This window comes from Dendropsophus ebraccatus, chromosome 12 (genome assembly GCF_027789765.1).
Source record: "Dendropsophus ebraccatus isolate aDenEbr1 chromosome 12, aDenEbr1.pat, whole genome shotgun sequence".
Taxonomy (NCBI): Eukaryota; Metazoa; Chordata; class Amphibia; order Anura; family Hylidae; genus Dendropsophus; species Dendropsophus ebraccatus.
The window spans coordinates 86,045,138-86,065,859 of record NC_091465.1 but is presented as its reverse complement, the minus strand read 5'-3'; the positions used below and the strand labels follow the sequence as shown (position 1 = coordinate 86,065,859).

Below are 20,722 nucleotides of genomic sequence, written 5' to 3'. Positions count from 1 at the left end.
AACCTCACAGATAACACAGTGATATCTCGGAGTTCAGTGTTATGACATATACCATATACAGTCCCCTCTAGTATACAGCGGGAAGGATCTGATCGGCTGCTGATCTCCTCCACAGAATAGGGGGGGGGGGGGGTAATATTTCTGGTCGGTGACGTCACCTGTGAGAGACAGAATGTATAGAACATTTCAGATAATCCCGTCCCCTATTGGGAGATATTACAGAGCTGCCGTACATTACTGTCTCCTACCTTTGAGCCCGCCTCTCCCCGCCCCTGTGTTGTGTATAACTGTGTGTACGTATATAGTGTGTGTGTGTATGTATGTACATGGGGTGTGTATATGAGTGTATGTATGTAGATTTTCTTTGGGTCTGTGTATGTAGCTGGTGTGTTTGTATGTAGATAGTGTGTGTGTGTGTGTGTGTGTGTGTATATGTAGCTGGTGTGTTTGTATGTAGATGGTGTGTGTGTGTATATAGCCTGGGTGTGTGTGTGTATATAGCCTGGGTGTGTGTGTGTATGTAGCTGGTGTGTGTGTGTGTGTATGTAGTTGGTGTGTGTGTGTATGTAGCTGGTGTGTGTGTGTGTATGTAGCTGGTATGTGTGTGTGTGTGTGTGTGTATGTATGTGTGTATGTAGCTGGTGTGTGTGTGTATGTAGATGGTGTGTGTGTGTGTGTGTGTGTGTATGTAGATGGTGTGTGCGTGTATGTAGCTGCTGTATGTATGTGTGTATGTATGTAGATGGTGTGTGTGTATGTAGTTGGTATGTATGTGTGTATGTTTGTAGCTGGTGTGTGTGTGTATGTAGCTGGTGTGTGTGTATGTAGATGGTATGTGTGTATGTATGTAGTTGGTGTATGTATGTGTGTATGTATGTAGCTGGTGTGTGTGTGTATGTAGTTGGTGTGTGTGTATGTATGTAGTTGGTATGTGTGTATGTAGTTGTGTGTGTGTATGTAGCTGGTGTGTGTATGTAGATGGGGTGTGTCTGTGTGTATGTAGCTGGTGTGTGTGTGTATGTAGATGGGGTGTGTCTGTGTGTATGTAGCTGGTGTGTGTGTGTGTGTGTATGTAGCTGGTGTGTGTATGTAGCTGGTGTGTGTGTGTATGTAGCTGGTGTGTGTGTGTATGTAGATGGTGTGTGTGTGTATGTATGTAGCTGGTGTGTGTGTATGTAGATGGGGTGTGTCTGTGTGTATGTAGCTGGTGTGTGTGTGTGTATGTAGCTGGTGTGTGTATGCAGATGGGATGTATCTGTGTGTATGTAGCTGGTGTGTGTGTATGTAGATGGGGTGTGTCTGTGTGTATGTAGCTGGTGTGTGTGTATGTAGATGGGGTGTGTCTGTGTGTATGTAGCTGGTGTGTGTATGTAGCTGGGGTGTGTCTGTGTGTATGTATCTGGTGTGTGTGTATGTTGATGGGGTGTGTCTGTGTGTATGTAGCTGGTGTGTGTGTATGTAGATGGGGTGTGTGTGTGTGTATGTAGCTGGTGTGTGTGTGTGTATGTAGCTGGTGTGTGTGTATGTAGATGGGGTGTGTCTGTGTGTATGTAGCTGGTGTGTGTGTGTGTGTGTATGTAGCTGGTGTGTGTATGTAGATGGGATGTATCTGTGTGTATGTAGCTGGTGTGTGTGTGTGTATGTAGATGGGGTGTGTCTGTGTGTATGTAGCTGGTGTGTGTGTGTGTGTGTGTATGTAGATGGGGTGTGTGTATGTAGATGGTGTGTGTGTATGTAGATGGGGTGTGTGTATGTAGATGGGGTGTGTCTGTGTGTATGTAGCTGGTGTGTGTATGTAGCTGGTGTGTGTATGTAGATGGTGTGTGTATGTAGATGGTGTGTTTGTGTGTATGTAGCTGGTGTGTGTGTGTAGATGGGTTGTGTCTGTTTGTATGTAGCTGGTGTGTGTGTATGTAGATGGGGTGTGTCTGTGTGTATGTAGCTGGTGTGTGTATGTAGATGGGGTGTGTGTGTGTATGTAGCTGGTGTGTGTATGTAGATGGTGTGTGTGTGTATGTAGCTGGTGTGTGTATGTAGATGGTGTGTGTGTGTGTGTATGTAGCTGGTGTGTGTATGTAGATGGTGTGTGTGTATGTAGATGGGGTGTGTCTGTGTGTATGTAGCTGGTGTGTGTATGTAGATGGTGTGTGTGTGTGTATGTAGCTGGTGTGTGTATGTAGATGGTGTGTGTGTGTATGTAGCTGGTGTGTGTATGTAGATGGTGTGTGTGTGTATGTAGCTGGTGTGTGTATGTAGATGGTGTGTGTGTGTATGTAGCTGGTGTGTGTATGTAGCTGGTGTGTGTATGTAGATGGTGTGTGTGTGTATGTAGCTGGTGTGTGTATGTAGATGGTGTGTGTATGTAGATGGTGTGTATATATTATGCTCTTTGCCCGTACGCCCCACCTGGCACATGTGATGAGTCTGGCCGGGCGCCCGCTCTATATATAACACTTATGTAATCTCCCAGTATAACCAGTGTCCCCAGTGCTGTCTGATATCAGGCTGATGGGAGATTATTACACGTTACACACTGGTTATTATATCACAATGTGGCTGGGCCGGCCGCTGCTCCATCACCACATTCCTGCCTGCGGATCCATGGGAAAATCCCACACTCACCCCATAAGAGTGACCCCATAACGATGTCCACTGGAGTGACCCCATAACGATGTCCGCTGGAGTGACCCCGTAACTGTGTCCGCTGGAGTGACCCCGTAACGGTGTCCGCTGGAGTGACCCCATAAGTGTCCGCTGGAGTGACCCCGTAACTGTGTCCACTGGAGTGACCCCGTAACTGTGTCCGCTGGAGTGACCCCGTAACTGTGTCCGCTGGAGTGACCCCATAACTGTGTCCGCTGGAGTGACCCCGTAACTGTGTCCGCTGGAGTGACCCCGTAACAGTGTCCGCTAGAGTGACCCCATAACGATGTCCGCTGAAGTGACCCCGTAACGGTGTCCGCTGGAGTGACCCCATAACGGTGTCCGCTGGAGTGACCCCGTAACGATGTCCGCTGGATTGACCCCGTAACGGTGTCCGCTGGAGTGACCCCGTAACGATGTCCGCTGGATTGACCCCGTAACTGTGTCCGCTGGAGTGACCCCATAAGTGTCCGCTGGAGTGACCCCGTAACAGTGTCCGCTAGAGTGACCCCATAACGATGTCCGCTGAAGTGACCCCGTAACGGTGTCCGCTGGAGTGACCCCATAACGGTGTCCGCTGGAGTGACCCCGTAACGATGTCCGCTGGATTGACCCCGTAACTGTGTCCGCTGGAGTGACCCCATAACGGTGTCTGCCGGAGTGACCCCTTATCTGTGTCCACCTGAGTGACCCCATCATGGTGTTGGCCATGCTCTTCCTAGGGTTCCTGTCCCCTGTGCTCCTCAGGATCTGCAGTGTTGGGCCGGGGAGCCAGGTCATCAGAAGCAGCAGCACAGAGTATTTCAGGCGCACAGTGCAGCAGCACAGTGTATTTCAGGCAGAGTACAGCAGCAGCAAAGAGTATTACAGGCAGAGTACAGCAGCAGCAAAGAGTATTACAGGCAGAGTACAGCAGCAGCAAAGAGTATTACAGGCAGAGTACAGCAGCAGCACAGTGTATTTCAGGCAGAGTACAGCAGCAGCAAAGAGTATTACAGGCAGAGTACAGCAGCAGCAAAGAGTATTACAGGCAGAGTACAGCAGCAGCAAAGAGTATTACAGGCAGAGTACAGCAGCAGCAAAGAGTATTACAGGCAGAGTACAGCAGCAGCAAAGAGTATTACAGGCAGAGTACAGCAGCAGCACAGTGTATTTCAGGCAGAGTACAGCAGCAGCAAAGAGTATTACAGGCATGGTGCAGCAGCAGCACAGAGTATTACAGGCATGGTGCAGCAGCAGCACAGAGTATTACAGGCACGGTGCAGCAGCAGCACAGAGTATTACAGGCATGGTGCAGCAGCACAGAGTATTTCAGGCACGGTGCAGCAGCAGCACAGAGTATTTCAGGCACAGTGCAGCAGCAGCACAGAGTATTTCAGGCACGGTGCAGCAGCAGCAGCACAGTGTATTTCAGGCACAGTGCAGCAGCAGCACCTCACATCTTCATGTCTGTCCTCTCCGTCTTGTCTTTGTGGCTTCCCGCCCGAGCATCTTTCGCTTGACCTGCTGCAGACACCATCTTGTTGCGTCCGCTGTTATTCTTGGTAAGAGGCCGCGTTTTGGCGCCAATTCCAAAGAGTAAACACCTGGAGCGAGCTGTGCCCGAATTATCGCCAGATCTGTCACATTCCTCCAGTCATCCACTGTCACAGATCCCAACAGGCTTTATGCTTCAGAGCTGCACTCACTATTCTGCTGTGACATCCTGTCTCATCCTCCAGAGCTGCACTCACTATTCTGCTGTGACATCTTGTCTCATCCTCCAGAGCTGCACTCACTATTCTGCTGTTACATCATGTCTTATCCTCCAGAGCTGCACTCACTATTCTGCTGCTGTTACATCCTGTCTCATCCTCCAGAGCTGCACTCACTATTCTGCTGTTACATCATGTCTTATCCTCCAGAGCTGCACTCACTATTCTGCTGTGACATCTTGTCAGATAATCCGGTCTCCCTCAGTAATTTCCCAGGTGACTGCTGCGTCCTGGATCCTGGATTATCCGGTGTCCTCTATGTTATTCACCCGGGGCCGGTTTGTCAGGACACGCTGTCCCCTGATAAGCCCCGCCCTCATTATGATGACATCACTGGAGGCTAATTATACCTGCACACACAGGTGTAATGTATGTCACATATAACAGTCCATTCCCGCTGAGCGCAACGTCCACAGGATGAGCAGATCCCAGGGGCACCGACACAAGATGGTGTGGCCGCAGGGCTACAGGGGCCACAATGGTGTCCTACAGGTGAGGGGCCCCGGTATAACGGCAGGTGGTTGTGGGAGCCCGAGTATAAGAGCTAGAGAGATGTGGTGTGTAGTGGGGTGTGTGATGTATAGTGCGGTGTGTGATGTATAGTGCAGTGTATGATGTATAGTGGGGTGTATGATGTATAGTGCGGTGTGTGATGTATAGTGCGGTGTATGATGTATAGTGGGGTGTGTGATGTATAGTGCGGTGTATGATGTATAGTGGGGTGTATGATGTATAGTGCGGTGTATGATGTATAGTGCGGTGTGTGATGTATAGTGTGGTGTATCATGTATAGTGCGGTGTATGATGTATAGTGCGGTGTATGATGTATAGTGCGGTGTATGATGTATAGTGCGGTGTATGATGTATAGTGCGGTGTATGATGTATAGTGCGGTGTATGATGTATAGTGCGGTGTATGATGTATAGTGCGGTGTATGATGTATAGTGCGGTGTATGACGTATAGTGCGGTGTATGATGTATAGTGCGGTGTATGATGTATAGTGCGGTGTATGATGTATAGTGGGGTGTATGATGTGTAGTGCGGTGTATGATGTGTAGTGCGGTGTATGATGTATAGTGCGGTGTATGATGTATAGTGCGGTGTATGATGTATAGTGCGGTGTGTGATGTATAGTGCGGTGTGTGATGTATAGTGCGGTGTATGATGTATAGTGGGGTGTATGATGTATAGTGCGGTGTATGATGTATAGTGCGGTGTATGATGTATAGTGCGGTGTATGATGTATAGTGCGGTGTGTGATGTATAGTGGGGTGTATGATGTATAGTGCGGTGTATGATGTATAGTGCGGTGTATGATGTATAGTGCGGTGTATGATGTATAGTGCGATGTGTGATGTATAGTGCGGTGTATGATGTATAGTGCGGTGTATGATGTATAGTGCTGTGTATGATGTATAGTGCTGTGTATGATGTATAGTGCTGTGTATGATGTATAGTGCAGTGTATGATGTATAGTGCAGTGTATGATGTATAGTGCTGTGTATGATGTATAGTGCTGTGTATGATGTATAGTGGGGTGTATGATGTATAGTGCAGTGTATGATGTATAGTGCGGTGTGTAATGTATAGTGCGGTGTATGATGTATAGTGCGGTGTGTGATGTATAGTGCGGTGTGTGATGTATAGTGCGGTGTATGATGTATAGTGCGGTGTGTGATGTATAGTGCTGTGTATGATGTATAGTGCGGTGTATGATGTATAGTGCGGTGTGTAATGTATAGTGCTGTGTATGATGTATAGTGCGGTGTATGATGTATAGTGCGGTGTGTAATGTATAGTGCGGTGTATCATGTATAGTGCGGTGTGTGATGTATAGTGCGGTGTATCATGTATAGTGCGGTGTATCATGTATAGTGCGGTGTGTAATGTATAGTGCGGTGTATGATGTATAGTGCGGTGTATGATGTATAGTGCGGTGTGTGATGTATAGTGGGGTGTATGATGTATAGTGCGGTGTATGATGTATAGTGCGGTGTATGATGTATAGTGCGATGTATGATGTATAGTGCGGTGTGTGATGTATAGTGCGGTGTATGATGTATAGTGCGGTGTATGATGTATAGTGCTGTGTATGATGTATAGTGCTGTGTATGATGTATAGTGGGGTGTATGATGTATAGTGCAGTGTATGATGTATAGTGCAGTGTATGATGTATAGTGCTGTGTATGATGTATAGTGCTGTGTATGATGTATAGTGCAGTGTATGATGTATAGTGCGGTGTGTGATGTATAGTGCGGTGTGTGATGTATAGTGCGGTGTATCATGTATAGTGCGGTGTATCATGTATAGTGCGGTGTATCATGTATAGTGCGGTGTATCATGTATAGTGCGGTGTATGATGTATAGTGCGGTGTATGATGTATAGTGGGGTGTGTGATGTATAGTGCGGTGTATGATGTATAGTGCTGTGTATGATGTATAGTGCGGTGTGTAATGTATAGTGCGGTGTGTAATGTATAGTGCGGTGTGTGATGTATAGTGCGGTGTATCATGTATAGTGCGGTGTATCATGTATAGTGCGGTGTGTAATGTATAGTGCGGTGTATGATGTATAGTGCGGTGTATGATGTATAGTGCGGTGTATGATGTATAGTGGGGTGTGTGATGTATAGTGCGGTGTATGATGTATAGTGCGGTGTATGATGTATAGTGCGGTGTGTGATGTATAGTGCGGTGTGTGATGTATAGTGCGGTGTATCATGTATAGTGCGGTGTATCATGTATAGTGCGGTGTGTGATGTATAGTGCGGTGTGTAATGTATAGTGCGGTGTATGATGTATAGTGCGGTGTATGATGTATAGTGCTGTGTATGATGTATAGTGCTGTGTGTGATGTATAGAGTGTTGTCTTGCTTGTATGTTACGCTCCTGTGATACACTAGTACATGTGTCCTGTCTGTTGTACTGCGCTGCAGCCTGTACTGTGTCTGATTGTAAATAAAGCTTTTTGCAATCAAAACCCTTCTCTGCCATCTGACCACTGCTGCAGCCCAAATGTCTCCTCCCCCGGACAGGTGTCAGTGACTGCGCGCAGATCCCCGGGAGGAGGAGGGGGCAAAAGAACAACTTTATTACCCTGGGGGTTCTATCCTGTCAGTGTGGGATTGGGTATGATGTCCTGGTCTCTGGATGCTGCGGTGACTTATCCTCTGTCCTAATCTCTGGATGTTGCGGTGACTTGTTGTGCTGTGTCCTGGTCTCTGGATGCTGCGGTGACTTGTTGTGCTGTGTCCTGGTATCTGGATGCTGCGGTGACTTGTGCTGTATCCTGGTCTCTGGATGCAGCGGTGACTTATCCTCCGTCCTAGCCTGTGGATGGTGCAGTGAGTTGTTGTGCTGTCTCCTGGTCTCTAGATGCTGCGGTCAGTTGTGCTTTGTCTTGCTCTTTGGATGCTGCAGTGACTTGTTGTCCTCTCTCCTGGCCTCTGGATGCTGCAGTGACTTGTGCTGTGTCCTGGTCTCTGAATGCTGCGATGGTACAGTGACTTTTTTGCTGTGTTCTGGTCTCTGGATGCTGCGGTGACTTGTTGTGCTCCGTCCTGGTGTCTGGATGCTGCGGTGACTTGTTGTGCTGTGTCCTGCTCTCTGGATGCTGCGGTGACCTGTGCTGTGTCCTGGTCTCTGGATGCTGCAGTGACTTGTTGTGCTGTGTCCTGGTCTCTGGATGCTGGGGTGACTTGTGCTGTGTCCTGCTCTCTGGATGCTGCGGTGACTTGTTGTGCTGTGTCCTGGTCTCTGGATGCTGCGGTGTTGTGTGCTGTGTCCTGGTCTCTGGATGCTGCGGTGACTTGTTGTGATCTGTCCTGGTCTCTGGATGCAGCGGTGACTTATCCTCTGTCCTAGCCTGTGGATGGTGCAGTGAGTTGTTGTGCTGTCTCCTGGTTTATAGATGCTGCGGTGAATTGTGCTTTGTCTTGCTCTCTGGATGCTGCAGTGACTTGTTTTCCTCTGTCCTGGTCTCTGGATGCTGCGGTGACTTGTGCTGTGTCCTGGTCTCTGAATGCTGCGATGCTGCGGTGACTTTTTTGCTGTGTTCTGGTCACTGGATGCTGCGGTGACTTGTTGTGCTGTGTCCTGGTCTCTAGATCCTGCGGTGAGATGTTGTGCTGTGTCCTGGTCTCTGGATGCTGCAGTGACTTGTTGTGCTGTGTTCTGGTCTCTGGATGCTGCGGTGACTTGTTGTGCTCTCTCCTGCTCTCTGAATGCTGCGGTGACTTATCCTCTGTCCTAATCTCTGGATGTTGCGGTGACTTGTTGTGCTGTGTCCTGGTATCTGGATGCTGTGGTGACTTGTTGTGCTGTGTCCTGGTCTCTGGATGCTGCGGGGACTTGTGCTGTGTCCTGGTCTCTGGATGCTGCAGTGACTTGTTGTGCTCTCTCCTGCTCTCTGAATGCTGCGGTGACTTATCCTCTGTCCTAATCTCTGGATGTTGCGGTGACTTGTTGTACTGTGTCCTGGTCTCTGGATGCTGCGGGGACTTGTGCTGTGTCCTGGTCTCTGGATGCTGCAGCGAGTTGTTGTGCTGTGTCCTGGTCTCTGGATGCTGCAGCGAGTTGTTGTGCTGTGTCCTAGTCTCTGGATGCTATGGTGACTTGTAGTGCTGTGTCCTGGTCTCTGGATGCTGCGGTGACTTATCCTCTGTCCTAATCTCTGGTTGTTGCAGTGCTGTGTCCTGGTCTCTAGATGCTGCAGCGAGTTGTTGTGCTGTGTCCTGGTCTCTGGATGCTATGGTGACTTGTAGTGCTCCGTTCTGGTCTCTGGATGCTGCGGTGACTTATCCTCTGTCCTAATCTCTGGTTGTTGCAGTGCTGTGTCCTGGTCTCTGGATGCTGCAGTGACTTGTTGTCCTCTGTCCTGGTCTGTGGATGCTGCGGTGACTTGTGCTGTGTCCTGGTCTCTGAATGCTGCGATGCTGCGGTGACTTTTTTGCTGTGTTCTGGTCTCTGGATGCTGCGGTGACTTGTTGTGCTGTGTCCTGGTCTCTAGATCCTGCGGTGAGTTGTTGTGCTCTGTCCTGCTCTCTGGGTGCTGCAGTGACTTGTTGTGGTCTCTCCTGCTCTCTGAATGCTGCGGTGACTTATCCTCTGTCCTAATCTCTGGATGTTGCGGTGACTTGTTGTGCTGTGTCCTGGTCTCTGGATGTTGCGGTGACTTGTTGTGCTGTGTCCTGGTCTCTGGATCCTGCGGGGACTTGTGCTGTGTCCTGGTCTCTGGATGCTATGGTGACTTGTTGTGCTGTGTCCTGGTCTCTGGATGCTGCGGTGACTTATCCTCTGTCCTAATCTCTGGTTGTTGCAGTGCTGTGTCCTGGTCTCTGGATGCTGCAGCGAGTTGTTGTGCTGTGTCCTGGTCTCTGGATGCTATGGTGACTTGTTGTGCTGTGTCCTGGTCTCTGGATGCTGCAGCGAGTTGTTGTGCTGTGTCCTGGTCTCTGGATGCTATGGTGACTTGTAGTGTTGTGTCCTGGTCTCTGGATGCTGCGGTGACTTATCCTCTGTCCTAATCTCTGGTTGTTGCAGTGCTGTGTCCTGGTCTCTGGATGCTGCAGCGAGTTGTTGTGCTGTGTCCTGGTCTCTGGATGCTATGGTGACTTGTAGTGCTGTGTCCTGGTGTCTGGATGCTGCGGTGACTTATCCTCTGTCCTAATCTCTGGTTGTTGCAGTGCTGTGTCCTGGTCTCTAGATGCTGCAGCGAGTTGTTGTGCTGTGTCCTGGTCTCTGGATGCTATGGTGACTTGTAGTGCTGTGTCCTGGTGTCTGGATGCTGCGGTGACTTATCCTCTGTCCTAATCTCTGGTTGTTGCAGTGCTGTGTCCTGGTCTCTAGATGCTGCAGCGAGTTGTTGTGCTGTGTCCTGGTCTCTGGATGCTATGGTGACTTGTAGTGCTGTGTCCTGGTCTCTGGATGCTGCGGTGACTTATCCTCTGTCCTAATCTCTGGTTGTTGCAGTGCTGTGTCCTGGTCTCTGGATGCAGCAGCGAGTTGTTGTGCTTGGTGCTTTTGATGCTGCGGTGACTCTTTGTGCTTTATGTTGTCTCTAGTTGCGATGCTGCGGAGACTTCTTGTCTGTCCTGTCTCTGTGTTTGATACTGCGGTGGCTTTTCGTGCTCTGTGCAGGTCTGTTGCTGTGATGCTGCGGTGATTCAGCGCACATTCTTCTATTCTGTGGATATGATGTGGTGACTTATTGCTGATCTCTGGGTGCGATGCTGCAGTGACTGGTTGTGCTGTATGCTGGTCTCTGGATGTGATGCTGCCGTGACTGGTTGTGCTTTATGCTGGTTCTGATACTGGGGTGACTGGTTGTGCTGTTGGCTGGTCTCTGGATGTGATGTTGCGGTGACTGGTTGTGCTGTATGCTGGTTTCTGGATGTGATGCTGCGGTGACTGGTTGTGCTATATGCTGGTCTCTGGATATAATGCTGCGATATCGGGTTTTGATGTATGCTGGTTTCTGGATGTGGTGGTGAAGTGACTGGTTGTGCTGTATGCTGGTTGCTGGTTCTAATGCTGCAGTGACTGGTTGTGCTGTATGCTGGTCTCTGGTTCTGGTGCTGCAGTGACTGGTTGTGCTGTATGCTGGTTTGTGGATGTGACGGTGCAGTGACTGGTTGTGCTGTATGCTGGTTTGTGGATGTGACGGTGCAGTGACTGGTTGTGCTGTATGCTGGTCTCTAGCTGGGATGGTGCAGTGACCGGTTGTGCTGTATGCTGATCTCTGGTTCTGGTGCTGTAGTGACTGTTTGTGCTGTATGGTCTCTGGTTCTGGTGCTGTATGCTGGTCTCTGGCTGTGATGCTGCGTTGACTGGTTGTGCTGTATGCTGGTCTCTGGCTGTGATGCTGCTGTGACTGGTTGTGCTGTATGCTGGTCTCTGGCGGTGATGCTGCTGTGACTGGTTGTGCTGTATGCTGGTCTCTGGCTGTGATGCTGCTGTGACTGGTTGTGCTTTATGCTGGTCTCTGGCTGTGATGCTGCTGTGACTGGTTGTGCTGTATGCTGGTCTCTGGATGTGATGCTGCGGTAACTTGTTGTGCTGTATGCTGGTTGCTGGTTCTGATACTGCTGGGACTGGTTGTGCTGTATGCTGGTCTCTGGATGTGATGCTGCGGTAACTTGTTGTGCTGTATGCTGGTTGCTGGTTCTGATACTGCTGTGACTGGTTGTGCTGTATGCTGGTCTCTGGCTGTGATACTGCTGGGACTGGTTGTGCTGTATGCTGGTCTCTGGATGTGATGCTGCGGTAACTTGTTGTGCTGTATGCTGGTCTCTGGCTGTGATGCTGCGTTGACTGGTTGTGCTGTATGCTGGTCTCTGGCTGTGATGTTGCTGTGACTGGTTGTGCTGTATGCTGGTCTCTGGCTGTGATACTGCTGTGACTGGTTGTGCTGTATGCTGGTCTCTGGATGTGATGCTGCGTTGACTTGTTGTGCTGTATGCTGGTCTCTGGATGTGATGCTGCGGTAACTTGTTGTGCTGTATGCTGGTTGCTGGTTCTGATACTGCGGTGACTGGTTGTGCTGTATGCTGGTCTCTGGCTGTGATGCTGCTGTGACTGGTTGTGCTGTATGCTGGTCTCTGGATGTGATGCTGCGGTAACTTGTTGTGCTGTATGCTGGTTGCTGGTTCTGATACTGCTGGGGCTGGTTGTGCTGTATGCTGGTCTCTGGATGTGATGCTGCGTTGACTTGTTGTGCTGTATGCTGGTCTCTGGATGTGATGCTGCGGTAACTTGTTGTGCTGTATGCTGGTCTCTGGATGTGATGCTGTGGTGTCACAGTTGTCTCCCCAGATACACATTATATATGGTGGACGCCACACTGATCCCCTCCCCCGGACACGTTATAACTCACATATCGCTGTGTGACGTGAGTGCGGGCGCTGTCACCGCTGCCACGGGCGCCTGTCACATCTAAAGTGGTGCACCACTAATTCACATCTCCATATGGAAATCTCTGCGCTTGTCTCATTATCTGGAGAGATGTCTCTTCCCGGCGACAGCTGCTTCATATAATCGTATAATCCTGGTGGGAGGGCGGTTATATTATCCGGCATCATGCTGCCCGTCACTCACTGCTAGAGATGTGTGTAGTAGCATCTAGTATTCACGAGACACCATGGACCTCACCACTTCACTGATCATGTGACCTGTGAGGACCAATTCCAGCACAGCAGCTTTGGTTCTGTGTATCGTCCCCGTATCATGCTGCAGCTTTGGTTCTGTGTATCGTCCCTGCATCTCGCTGCAGCTTTGGTTCTGTGTATTGTCCCTGTATCTCGCTGCAGCTTTGGTTCTGTGTATCATCCCTGTACCATGCTGCAGCTTTGGTTCTGTGTATTGTCCCTGTACCATGCTGCAGCTTTGGTTCTGTGTATTGTCCCTGTACCATGCTGCAGCTTTGGTTCTGTGTATTGTCCCTGTATCTTGCTGCAGCTTTGGTTCTGTGTATCGTCCCCGTATCATGCTGCAGCTTTGGTTCTGTGTATTGTCCCTGTATCATGCTGCAGCTTTGGTTCTGTGTATTGTCCCTGTATCATGCTGCAGCTTTGGTTCTGTGTATCGTCCCCGTATCATGCTGCAGCTTTGGTTCTGTGTATTCTCCCTGTACCATGCTGCAGCTTTGGTTCTGTGTATCGTCCCTCTATCTCGCTGCAGCTTTGGTTCTGTGTATCATCCCCGTATCATGCTGCAGCTTTGGTTCTGTGTATTGTCTCCGTATTATGCTGCAGCTTTGGTTCTGTATATTGTCCCTGTATCATGCTGCAGCTTTGGTTCTGTGTATTGTCCCCGTACCATGCTGCAGCTTTGGTTCTGTGTATTGTCCCCGTATCATGCTGCAGCTTTGGTTCTGTGTATCGTCCCTCTATCTCGCTGCAGCTTTGGTTCTGTGTATCATCCCCGTATCATGCTGCAGCTTTGGTTCTGTGTATTGTCCCTGTATCATGCTGCAGCTTTGGTTCTGTGTATCATCCCCGTATCATGCTGCAGCTTTGGTTCTGTGTATCATCCCCGTATCATGCTGCAGCTTTGGTTCTGTGTATTGTCCCCGTATCATGCTGCAGCTTTGGTTCTGTGTATTCTCCCTGTACCATGCTGCAGCTTTGGTTCTGTGTATTGTACCCGTATCATGCTGCAGCTTTGGTTCTGTGTATTGTCCCCGTATCATGCTGCAGCTTTGGTTCTGTGTATTATCCCCGTATCATGCTGCAGCTTTGGTTCTGTGTATCGTCCCCGTATCATGCTGCAGCTTTGGTTCTGTGTATTGTCCCTGTACCATGCTGCAGCTTTGGTTCTGTGTATTGTCCCTTTTCCATGCTGCAGCTTTGGTTGTGTGTATCGTCCCTGTATCTTGCTGCAGCTTTGGTTCTGTGTATTGCCCCTGTATCTCGCTGCTGCTTTGGTTCCGTGTATTGTCCCTGTATCATGCTGCAGCTTTGGTTCTGGTTATCATCCCCGTATCATGCTGCAGCTTTGGTTCTGTGTATTGTTCCCGTATCATGCTGCAGCTTTGGTTCTGTGTGTTGTCTTGGTATCATGCTGCAGCTTTGGTTTTGTGTATCGTCCCCGTAGCATGCTGCAGCTTTGGTTCTGTGTATTGTCCCTGTACCATGCTGCAGCTTTGGTTCTGTGTATTGTTCCCGTATCATGCTGCAGCTTTGGTTCTGTGTGTTGTCTTGGTATCATGCTGCAGCTTTGGTTTTGTGTATCGTCCCCGTAGCATGCTGCAGCTTTGGTTCTGTGTGTTGTCCCTGTATCATGCTGCAGCTTTGGTTCTGTGTATTGTCCCTGTACCATGCTGCAGCTTTGGTTCTGTGTATTGTCCCTGTATCATGCTGCAGCTTTGGTTCTGTGTATTGTCCCTGTACCATGCTGCAGCTTTGGTTCTGTGTATTGTCCCCGTATCATGCTGCAGGTTTGGTTCTGTGTATTCTCCCTGTACCATGCTGCAGCTTTGGTTCTGTGTATTGTCCCTGTATCATGCTGCAGCTTTGGTTCTGTGTATTGTCCCCGTATCATGCTGCAGCTTTGGTTCTGTGTGTTGTCCCTGTATCATGCTGCAGCTTTGGTTCTGTGTATTGTCCCTGTACCATGCTGCAGCTTTGGTTCTGTGTATTGTCCCTGTATCGTGCTGCAGTTTTGGTTCTGTGTATCCTCCCCGTATCATGCTGCAGCTTTGGTTCTGTGTGTTGTCCCTGTATCATGCTGCAGCTTTGGTTCTGTGTATTGTCCCCGTATCATGCTGCAGCTTTGGTTCTGTGTATTGTCCCTGTATCATGCTGCAGCTTTGGTTCTGTGTATCATCCCCGTATCATGCTGCAGCTTTGGTTCTGTGTATCGTCTCTGTATCATGCTGCAGCTTTGGTTCTGTGTATCATCCCCGTATCATGCTGCAGCTTTGGTTCTGTGTATCATCCCCGTATCATGCTGCAGCTTTGGTTCTGTGTATCATCCCCGTATCATGCTGCAGCTTTGGTTCTGTGTATCATCCCCGCATCATGCTGCAGCTTTGGTTCTGTGTATTGTACCCGTATCATGCTGCAGCTTTGGTTCTGTGTATTGTCCCTGTATCATGCTGCAGCTTTGGTTCTGTGTATTGTCCCTGTATCATGCTGCAGCTTTGGTTCTGTGTATTGTCCCCGTATCATGCTGCAGCTTTGGTTCTGTGTATCGTCCCTGTACCATGCTGCAGCTTTGGTTCTGTGTATCGTCCCCGTATCATGCTGCAGCTTTGGTTCTGTGTATTGTCCCCGTATCATGCTGCAGCTTTGGTTCTGTGTATTGTCCCCGTATCATGCTGCAGCTTTGGTTCTGTGTATCATCCCCGTATCATGCTGCAGCTTTGGTTCTGTGTATCATCCCCGTATCATGCTGCAGCTTTGGTTCTGTGTATTGTCCCTGTACCATGCTGCAGCTTTGGTTCTGTGTATTGTTCCCGTATCATGCTGCAGCTTTGGTTCTGTGTATTGTCCCCGTATCATGCTGCAGCTTTGGTTCTGTGTATTGTCCCTGTACCATGCTGCAGCTTTGGTTCTGTGTATCGTCCCTGTACCATGCTGCAGCTTTGGTTCTGTGTATTGTCCCTGTACCATGCTGCAGCTTTGGTTCTGTGTATCGTCCCCGTATCATGCTGCAGCTTTGGTTCTGTGTATTCTCCCTGTACCATGCTGCAGCTTTGGTTCTGTGTATTGTACCCGTATCATGCTGCAGCTTTGGTTCTGTGTATTGTCCCTGTATCATGCTGCAGCTTTGGTTCTGTGTATTGTCCCTGTATCATGCTGCAGCTTTGGTTCTGTGTATTGTCCCCGTATCATGCTGCAGCTTTGGTTCTGTGTATCGTCCCTGTACCATGCTGCAGCTTTGGTTCTGTGTATCGTCCCCGTATCATGCTGCAGCTTTGGTTCTGTGTATTGTCCCTGTACCATGCTGCAGCTTTGGTTCTGTGTATTGTTCCCGTATCATGCTGCAGCTTTGGTTCTGTGTATTGTCCCCGTATCATGCTGCAGCTTTGGTTCTGTGTATTGTCCCTGTACCATGCTGCAGCTTTGGTTCTGTGTATCGTCCCTGTACCATGCTGCAGCTTTGGTTCTGTGTATTGTCCCTGTACCATGCTGCAGCTTTGGTTCTGTGTATCGTCCCCGTATCATGCTGCAGCTTTGGTTCTGTGTATCGTCCCCGTATCATGCTGCAGCTTTGGTTCTGTGTATTGTCCCTGTATCATGCTGCAGCTTTGGTTCTGTGTATTGTCCCTGTACCATGCTGCAGCTTTGGTTCTGTGTATCGTCCCTGTATCATGCTGCAGCTTTGGTTCTGTGTATTGTCCCCGTATCATGCTGCAGCTTTGGTTCTGTGTATTGTCCCTGTACCATGCTGCAGCTTTGGTTCTGTGTATTGTTCCCGTATCATGCTGCAGCTTTGGTTCTGTGTATTGTCCCCGTATCATGCTGCAGCTTTGGTTCTGTGTATTGTCCCTGTACCATGCTGCAGCTTTGGTTCTGTGTATCGTCCCTGTACCATGCTGCAGCTTTGGTTCTGTGTATTGTCCCTGTACCATGCTGCAGCTTTGGTTCTGTGTATCGTCCCCGTATCATGCTGCAGCTTTGGTTCTGTGTATTGTCCCTGTACCATGCTGCAGCTTTGGTTCTGTGTATCGTCCCCGTATCATGCTGCAGCTTTGGTTCTGTGTATTGTCCCTGTATCATGCTGCAGCTTTGGTTCTGTGTATCGTCCCCGTATCATGCTGCAGCTTTGGTTCTGTGTATTGTCCCCGTATCATGCTGCAGCTTTGGTTCTGTGTATTGTCCCTGTACCATGCTGCAGCTTTGGTTCTGTGTATTGTCCCCGTATCATGCTGCAGCTTTGGTTCTGTGTATTGTCCCTGTACCATGCTGCAGCTTTGGTTCTGTGTATTGTCCCCGTATCATGCTGCAGCTTTGGTTCTGTGTATTGTCCCTGTACCATGCTGCAGCTTTGGTTCTGTGTATTGTCCCCGTATCATGCTGCAGCTTTGGTTCTGTGTATTGTCCCCGTATCGTGCTGCAGTTTTGCCTCTATGACGAATTTTTAGTAATTATATATTTTTTTCCTTTCAGAACTCGGACTTGTTTGAGATGATTGAGAAGATGCAGGTGAGTGTCTCCCGGGGGCCCCGCCATTCCAGCCCCCTTATAAATCAGTAATTCCTTATCCAACACAATCTACAAACCTCAAAATATAGAAAAAAAAGGAAAATGGAATGTAAAGAGGAGGCCCCAGAGAAATGGCTAAAAATAGGTGGAACAGGTCGGTGGAATCCAGTCCTAGGAGGAGCGCGGACGTCATTCCTCAGTAGTTATCCCTGTCACTTGTAATTTATGGATACAGCACATCTATAATATATCTTATCCTATCATTAAGGAGCTTATCCTTACCCTCTGCAGCGATGTCATGTGACCTGTTTTTTTACTTTGTATCTAACGTCTTCTATGGATTCCTATTAGTTACTAAATATTTCTTATTTTTTTTATATTACATTTGGTTCATCGCCCGGTGTCCCCCGACCTGCTGCCCTCACATCATGTGTCACAGCATGGTGGGGGTTAGCCTGCCCAAGGTGTAGAAAAGCTGGGGATTTGTTGCAGTGTATCAGTCCAGACAGTGCTCACACCATAAATCCTGCCCCTATCCTGTGCTCCAGCTCTTACCTGCCCTGATTCATGGTAACAGACCCTCAGCTGTGAGCAGGACTGGGTCAGGACTACTGCAGCAGAGGCTGGCGCTTGCCATGACTTTTTTCGTTTGCTTTGTCTTCCAGGGCTGCAGAATGGACGAACAGAGATACTCGCTCCCTCCCCCCCTCAAGGTATATGAACGGGTGTCCGCACGTACCGCCCCGCTGCACTGCATTCTGGGAGGGGGCATGGGCCTGAACGCCATGGTGCTCGGTGAACACTGCTTCTCCCACAATGCAGCACAGCTCTGTACAGCCTGTGAGGCAGAAGGGAGCTCTGGATGTGATTGGAGTAGAGGACACTGTGACTGCAGCTCTGGATGTGATTGGAGTAGAGGACACGATGTGACTGCAGCTCTGGATGTGATTGGAGTAAAGGACATGATGTGACTGCAGCTCCGGATGTGATTGGAGTAGAGGACACTGTGACTGCAGCTCTGGATGTGATTGAAGTAAAGGACACAATGTGACTGCAGCTCCGGATGTGATTGGAGTAGAGGACACTGTGACTGCAGCTCTGGATGTGATTGGAGTAAAGGACACTGTGACTGCAGCTCTGGATGTGATTGGAGTAGAGGACACTGTGACTGCAGCTCTGGATGTGATTGGAGTAGAGGACACTGTGACTGCAGCTCTGGATGTGATTGGAGTAGAGGACACTGTGACTGCAGCTCTGGATGTGATCGGAGTAGAGGACACTGTGACTGAAGCTCTGGATGTGATTGGAGTAGAGGACACTGTGACTGAAGCTCTGGATGTGATTGGAGTAGAGGACACTGTGACTGAAGCTCTGGATGTGATTGGAGTAGAGGACACTGTGACTGAAGCTCTGGATGTGATTGGAGGACACGATGTGACTGCAGCTCTGGATGTGATTGGAGTAGAGGACACTGTGACTGCAGCTCTGGATGTGATTGGAGTAGAGGATACTGTGTGACTGCAGCTCCGGATGTGATTGGAGTAGAGGACACTGTGACTGCAGCTCTGCATGTGATTGGAGTAGAGGATACTGTGTGACTGCAGCTCTGGGTGTGATTGGAGTAGAGGACACTGTGACTGCAGCTCCGGATGTGATTGGAGTAGAGGACACTGTGACTGCAGGTCTGGATGTGATTGGAGTAGAGGATACTGTGTGACTGCAGCTCCGGATGTGATTGGAGTAGAGGACACTGTGACTGCAGCTCTGGGTGTGATTGGAGTAGAGGACACTGTGACTGCAGGTCTGGATGTGATTGGAGTAGAGGGAATGTTGGCTGCACTTAGTCACATGTCTCTGGCTGTGCCTTGTTGCCTCCATATAACGTTGTCATTTCCCATTGTAGACAGAGGAGGACTATATCCCATATCCCAGCGTCCACGAGGTAAGAGGTGATATATATACAGTATATATATGTGTGTGTGTGTGCGCGGGGCCCCATCCTAGGACTGCTCTCTGCTCTCCGCTCTGCAGGTCCTGGGTCGGGAGGGGCCCTTCCCCCTCATCCTTTTGCCTCAGTTTGGGGGATACTGGATTGAGGGAACCAATCACGACCTGTCACAGCTGTCGGACCCTGAGAACAACCCATCGCCCAGCGCCAAGGTCAAGCTGGAGAGCAACCACACTGCCCGGCTGTACCGCAAACACTTCCTGGGGAAGGTAAGAGCGCACCCCCACCCCGTATCCAGTCACATGACCCCTCCGCTATATATACAGGCTCTGACCCCCCATATATACAGACACTGACCCCCATATATACTGTCACCGACCCCATTGATACTGTCATTGACCCCCTATATATAAAGACACTGCCTCCCATATATACAGACACTGACCCCCATATATACTGTCACTGACCCCCTATATGTATACAGACACTGCCTCCCATATATACAGGCTCTGACCCCCATTTATATACAGGCTCTGACCCCATATATATACAGACACTGCCTCCCATATATACAGGCTCTGACCCCCATATATACTGTCACTGACCCCCTATATGTATACAGACACTGACCCCCATACAGGCTCTGACCCTCTATATATATATATATATATATATATATATATATATATATATATATATATATATATATACAGACAGCGCCTCCCATATATATACAGGCTCTGACCCCATATATATATATATATATATATATATATATATATATATATACAGACACTGCCTCCCATATATATACAGGCTCTGACCCCCATATATACTGTCACTGACCCCCTATATGTATACAGACACTGACCCCCATACAGGCTCTGACCCTCTATATATATATATATATATATATATTATACAGGCTCTGACCCCCTATATATACAGACACTGCTTTCCAAATATACAGACACTGCCTCCCATATATACTGTCACTGACCCCCTATATATACAGACACTGCCTCCCAAATATACAGACACTGCCTCCCATATATACATGCTCTGACCCCCATATATACTGTTACTAACCCCCTGTATATAGAGACACTGCCTCCTATATATACAGGCTCTGACCCCCATATATATACAGACACTGCCTCCCATATATATATATATATATATATATATATATATATATATATATATGTATGTATATATATATATATATATACATACATATATACAGGCACTGCCTCCCATATATACAGATACTGACCCCTATATATACAGATACTGACCCCCATATATACTGTCACTGACCCCTATATATGCAGACACTGCCTCCCATATATATATATACAGGCACTGCCTCCCATATATACTGTCACTGACCCCTATATATACAGATACTGACCCCCATATATACTGTCACTGACCCCTATATATGCAGACACTGCCTCCCTTACATATACAGATACTGAGAGGTGACATATATATACACATACAATCACTGCCCCCATATAGAGAGGTGATATATATACTGCATGCATATATATATATATATATATATATATATATATATTGTCACTGCCCCCCCATATAGGGAGGTGACATATATATATATACAGTCACTGCCCCCCATATAGAGAGGTGATATATATACTGCATGCATATATATATATATATATATATATATATATATTGTCACTGCCCCCCCATATAGGGAG

General features: G+C 48.6%; 1 protein-coding gene across 10 annotated transcripts in view; it reads left to right on the top strand.

Annotated features, from left to right (window-relative positions):
• RAP1GAP (RAP1 GTPase activating protein) overlaps positions 1-20,722 on the top strand; it is a 101,265-nt gene that overhangs the window by 65,123 nt on the left and 15,420 nt on the right. For 8 of the 10 annotated variants that reach the window (XM_069946891.1, XM_069946882.1, XM_069946885.1 and 5 more), the window contains 4 exons: positions 17,012-17,047; positions 17,713-17,760; positions 18,951-18,989; positions 19,079-19,264. In XM_069946891.1, coding sequence (XP_069802992.1) covers positions 17,012-17,047; positions 17,713-17,760; positions 18,951-18,989; positions 19,079-19,264 — 309 coding nt within the window. Of the gene's footprint in view, positions 1-4,794; positions 4,890-7,511; positions 7,530-17,011; positions 17,048-17,712; positions 17,761-18,950; positions 18,990-19,078; positions 19,265-20,722 lie in introns of those variants that run through there. The other 2 variants (XM_069946883.1, XM_069946886.1) reach the window with 2 other exon arrangements.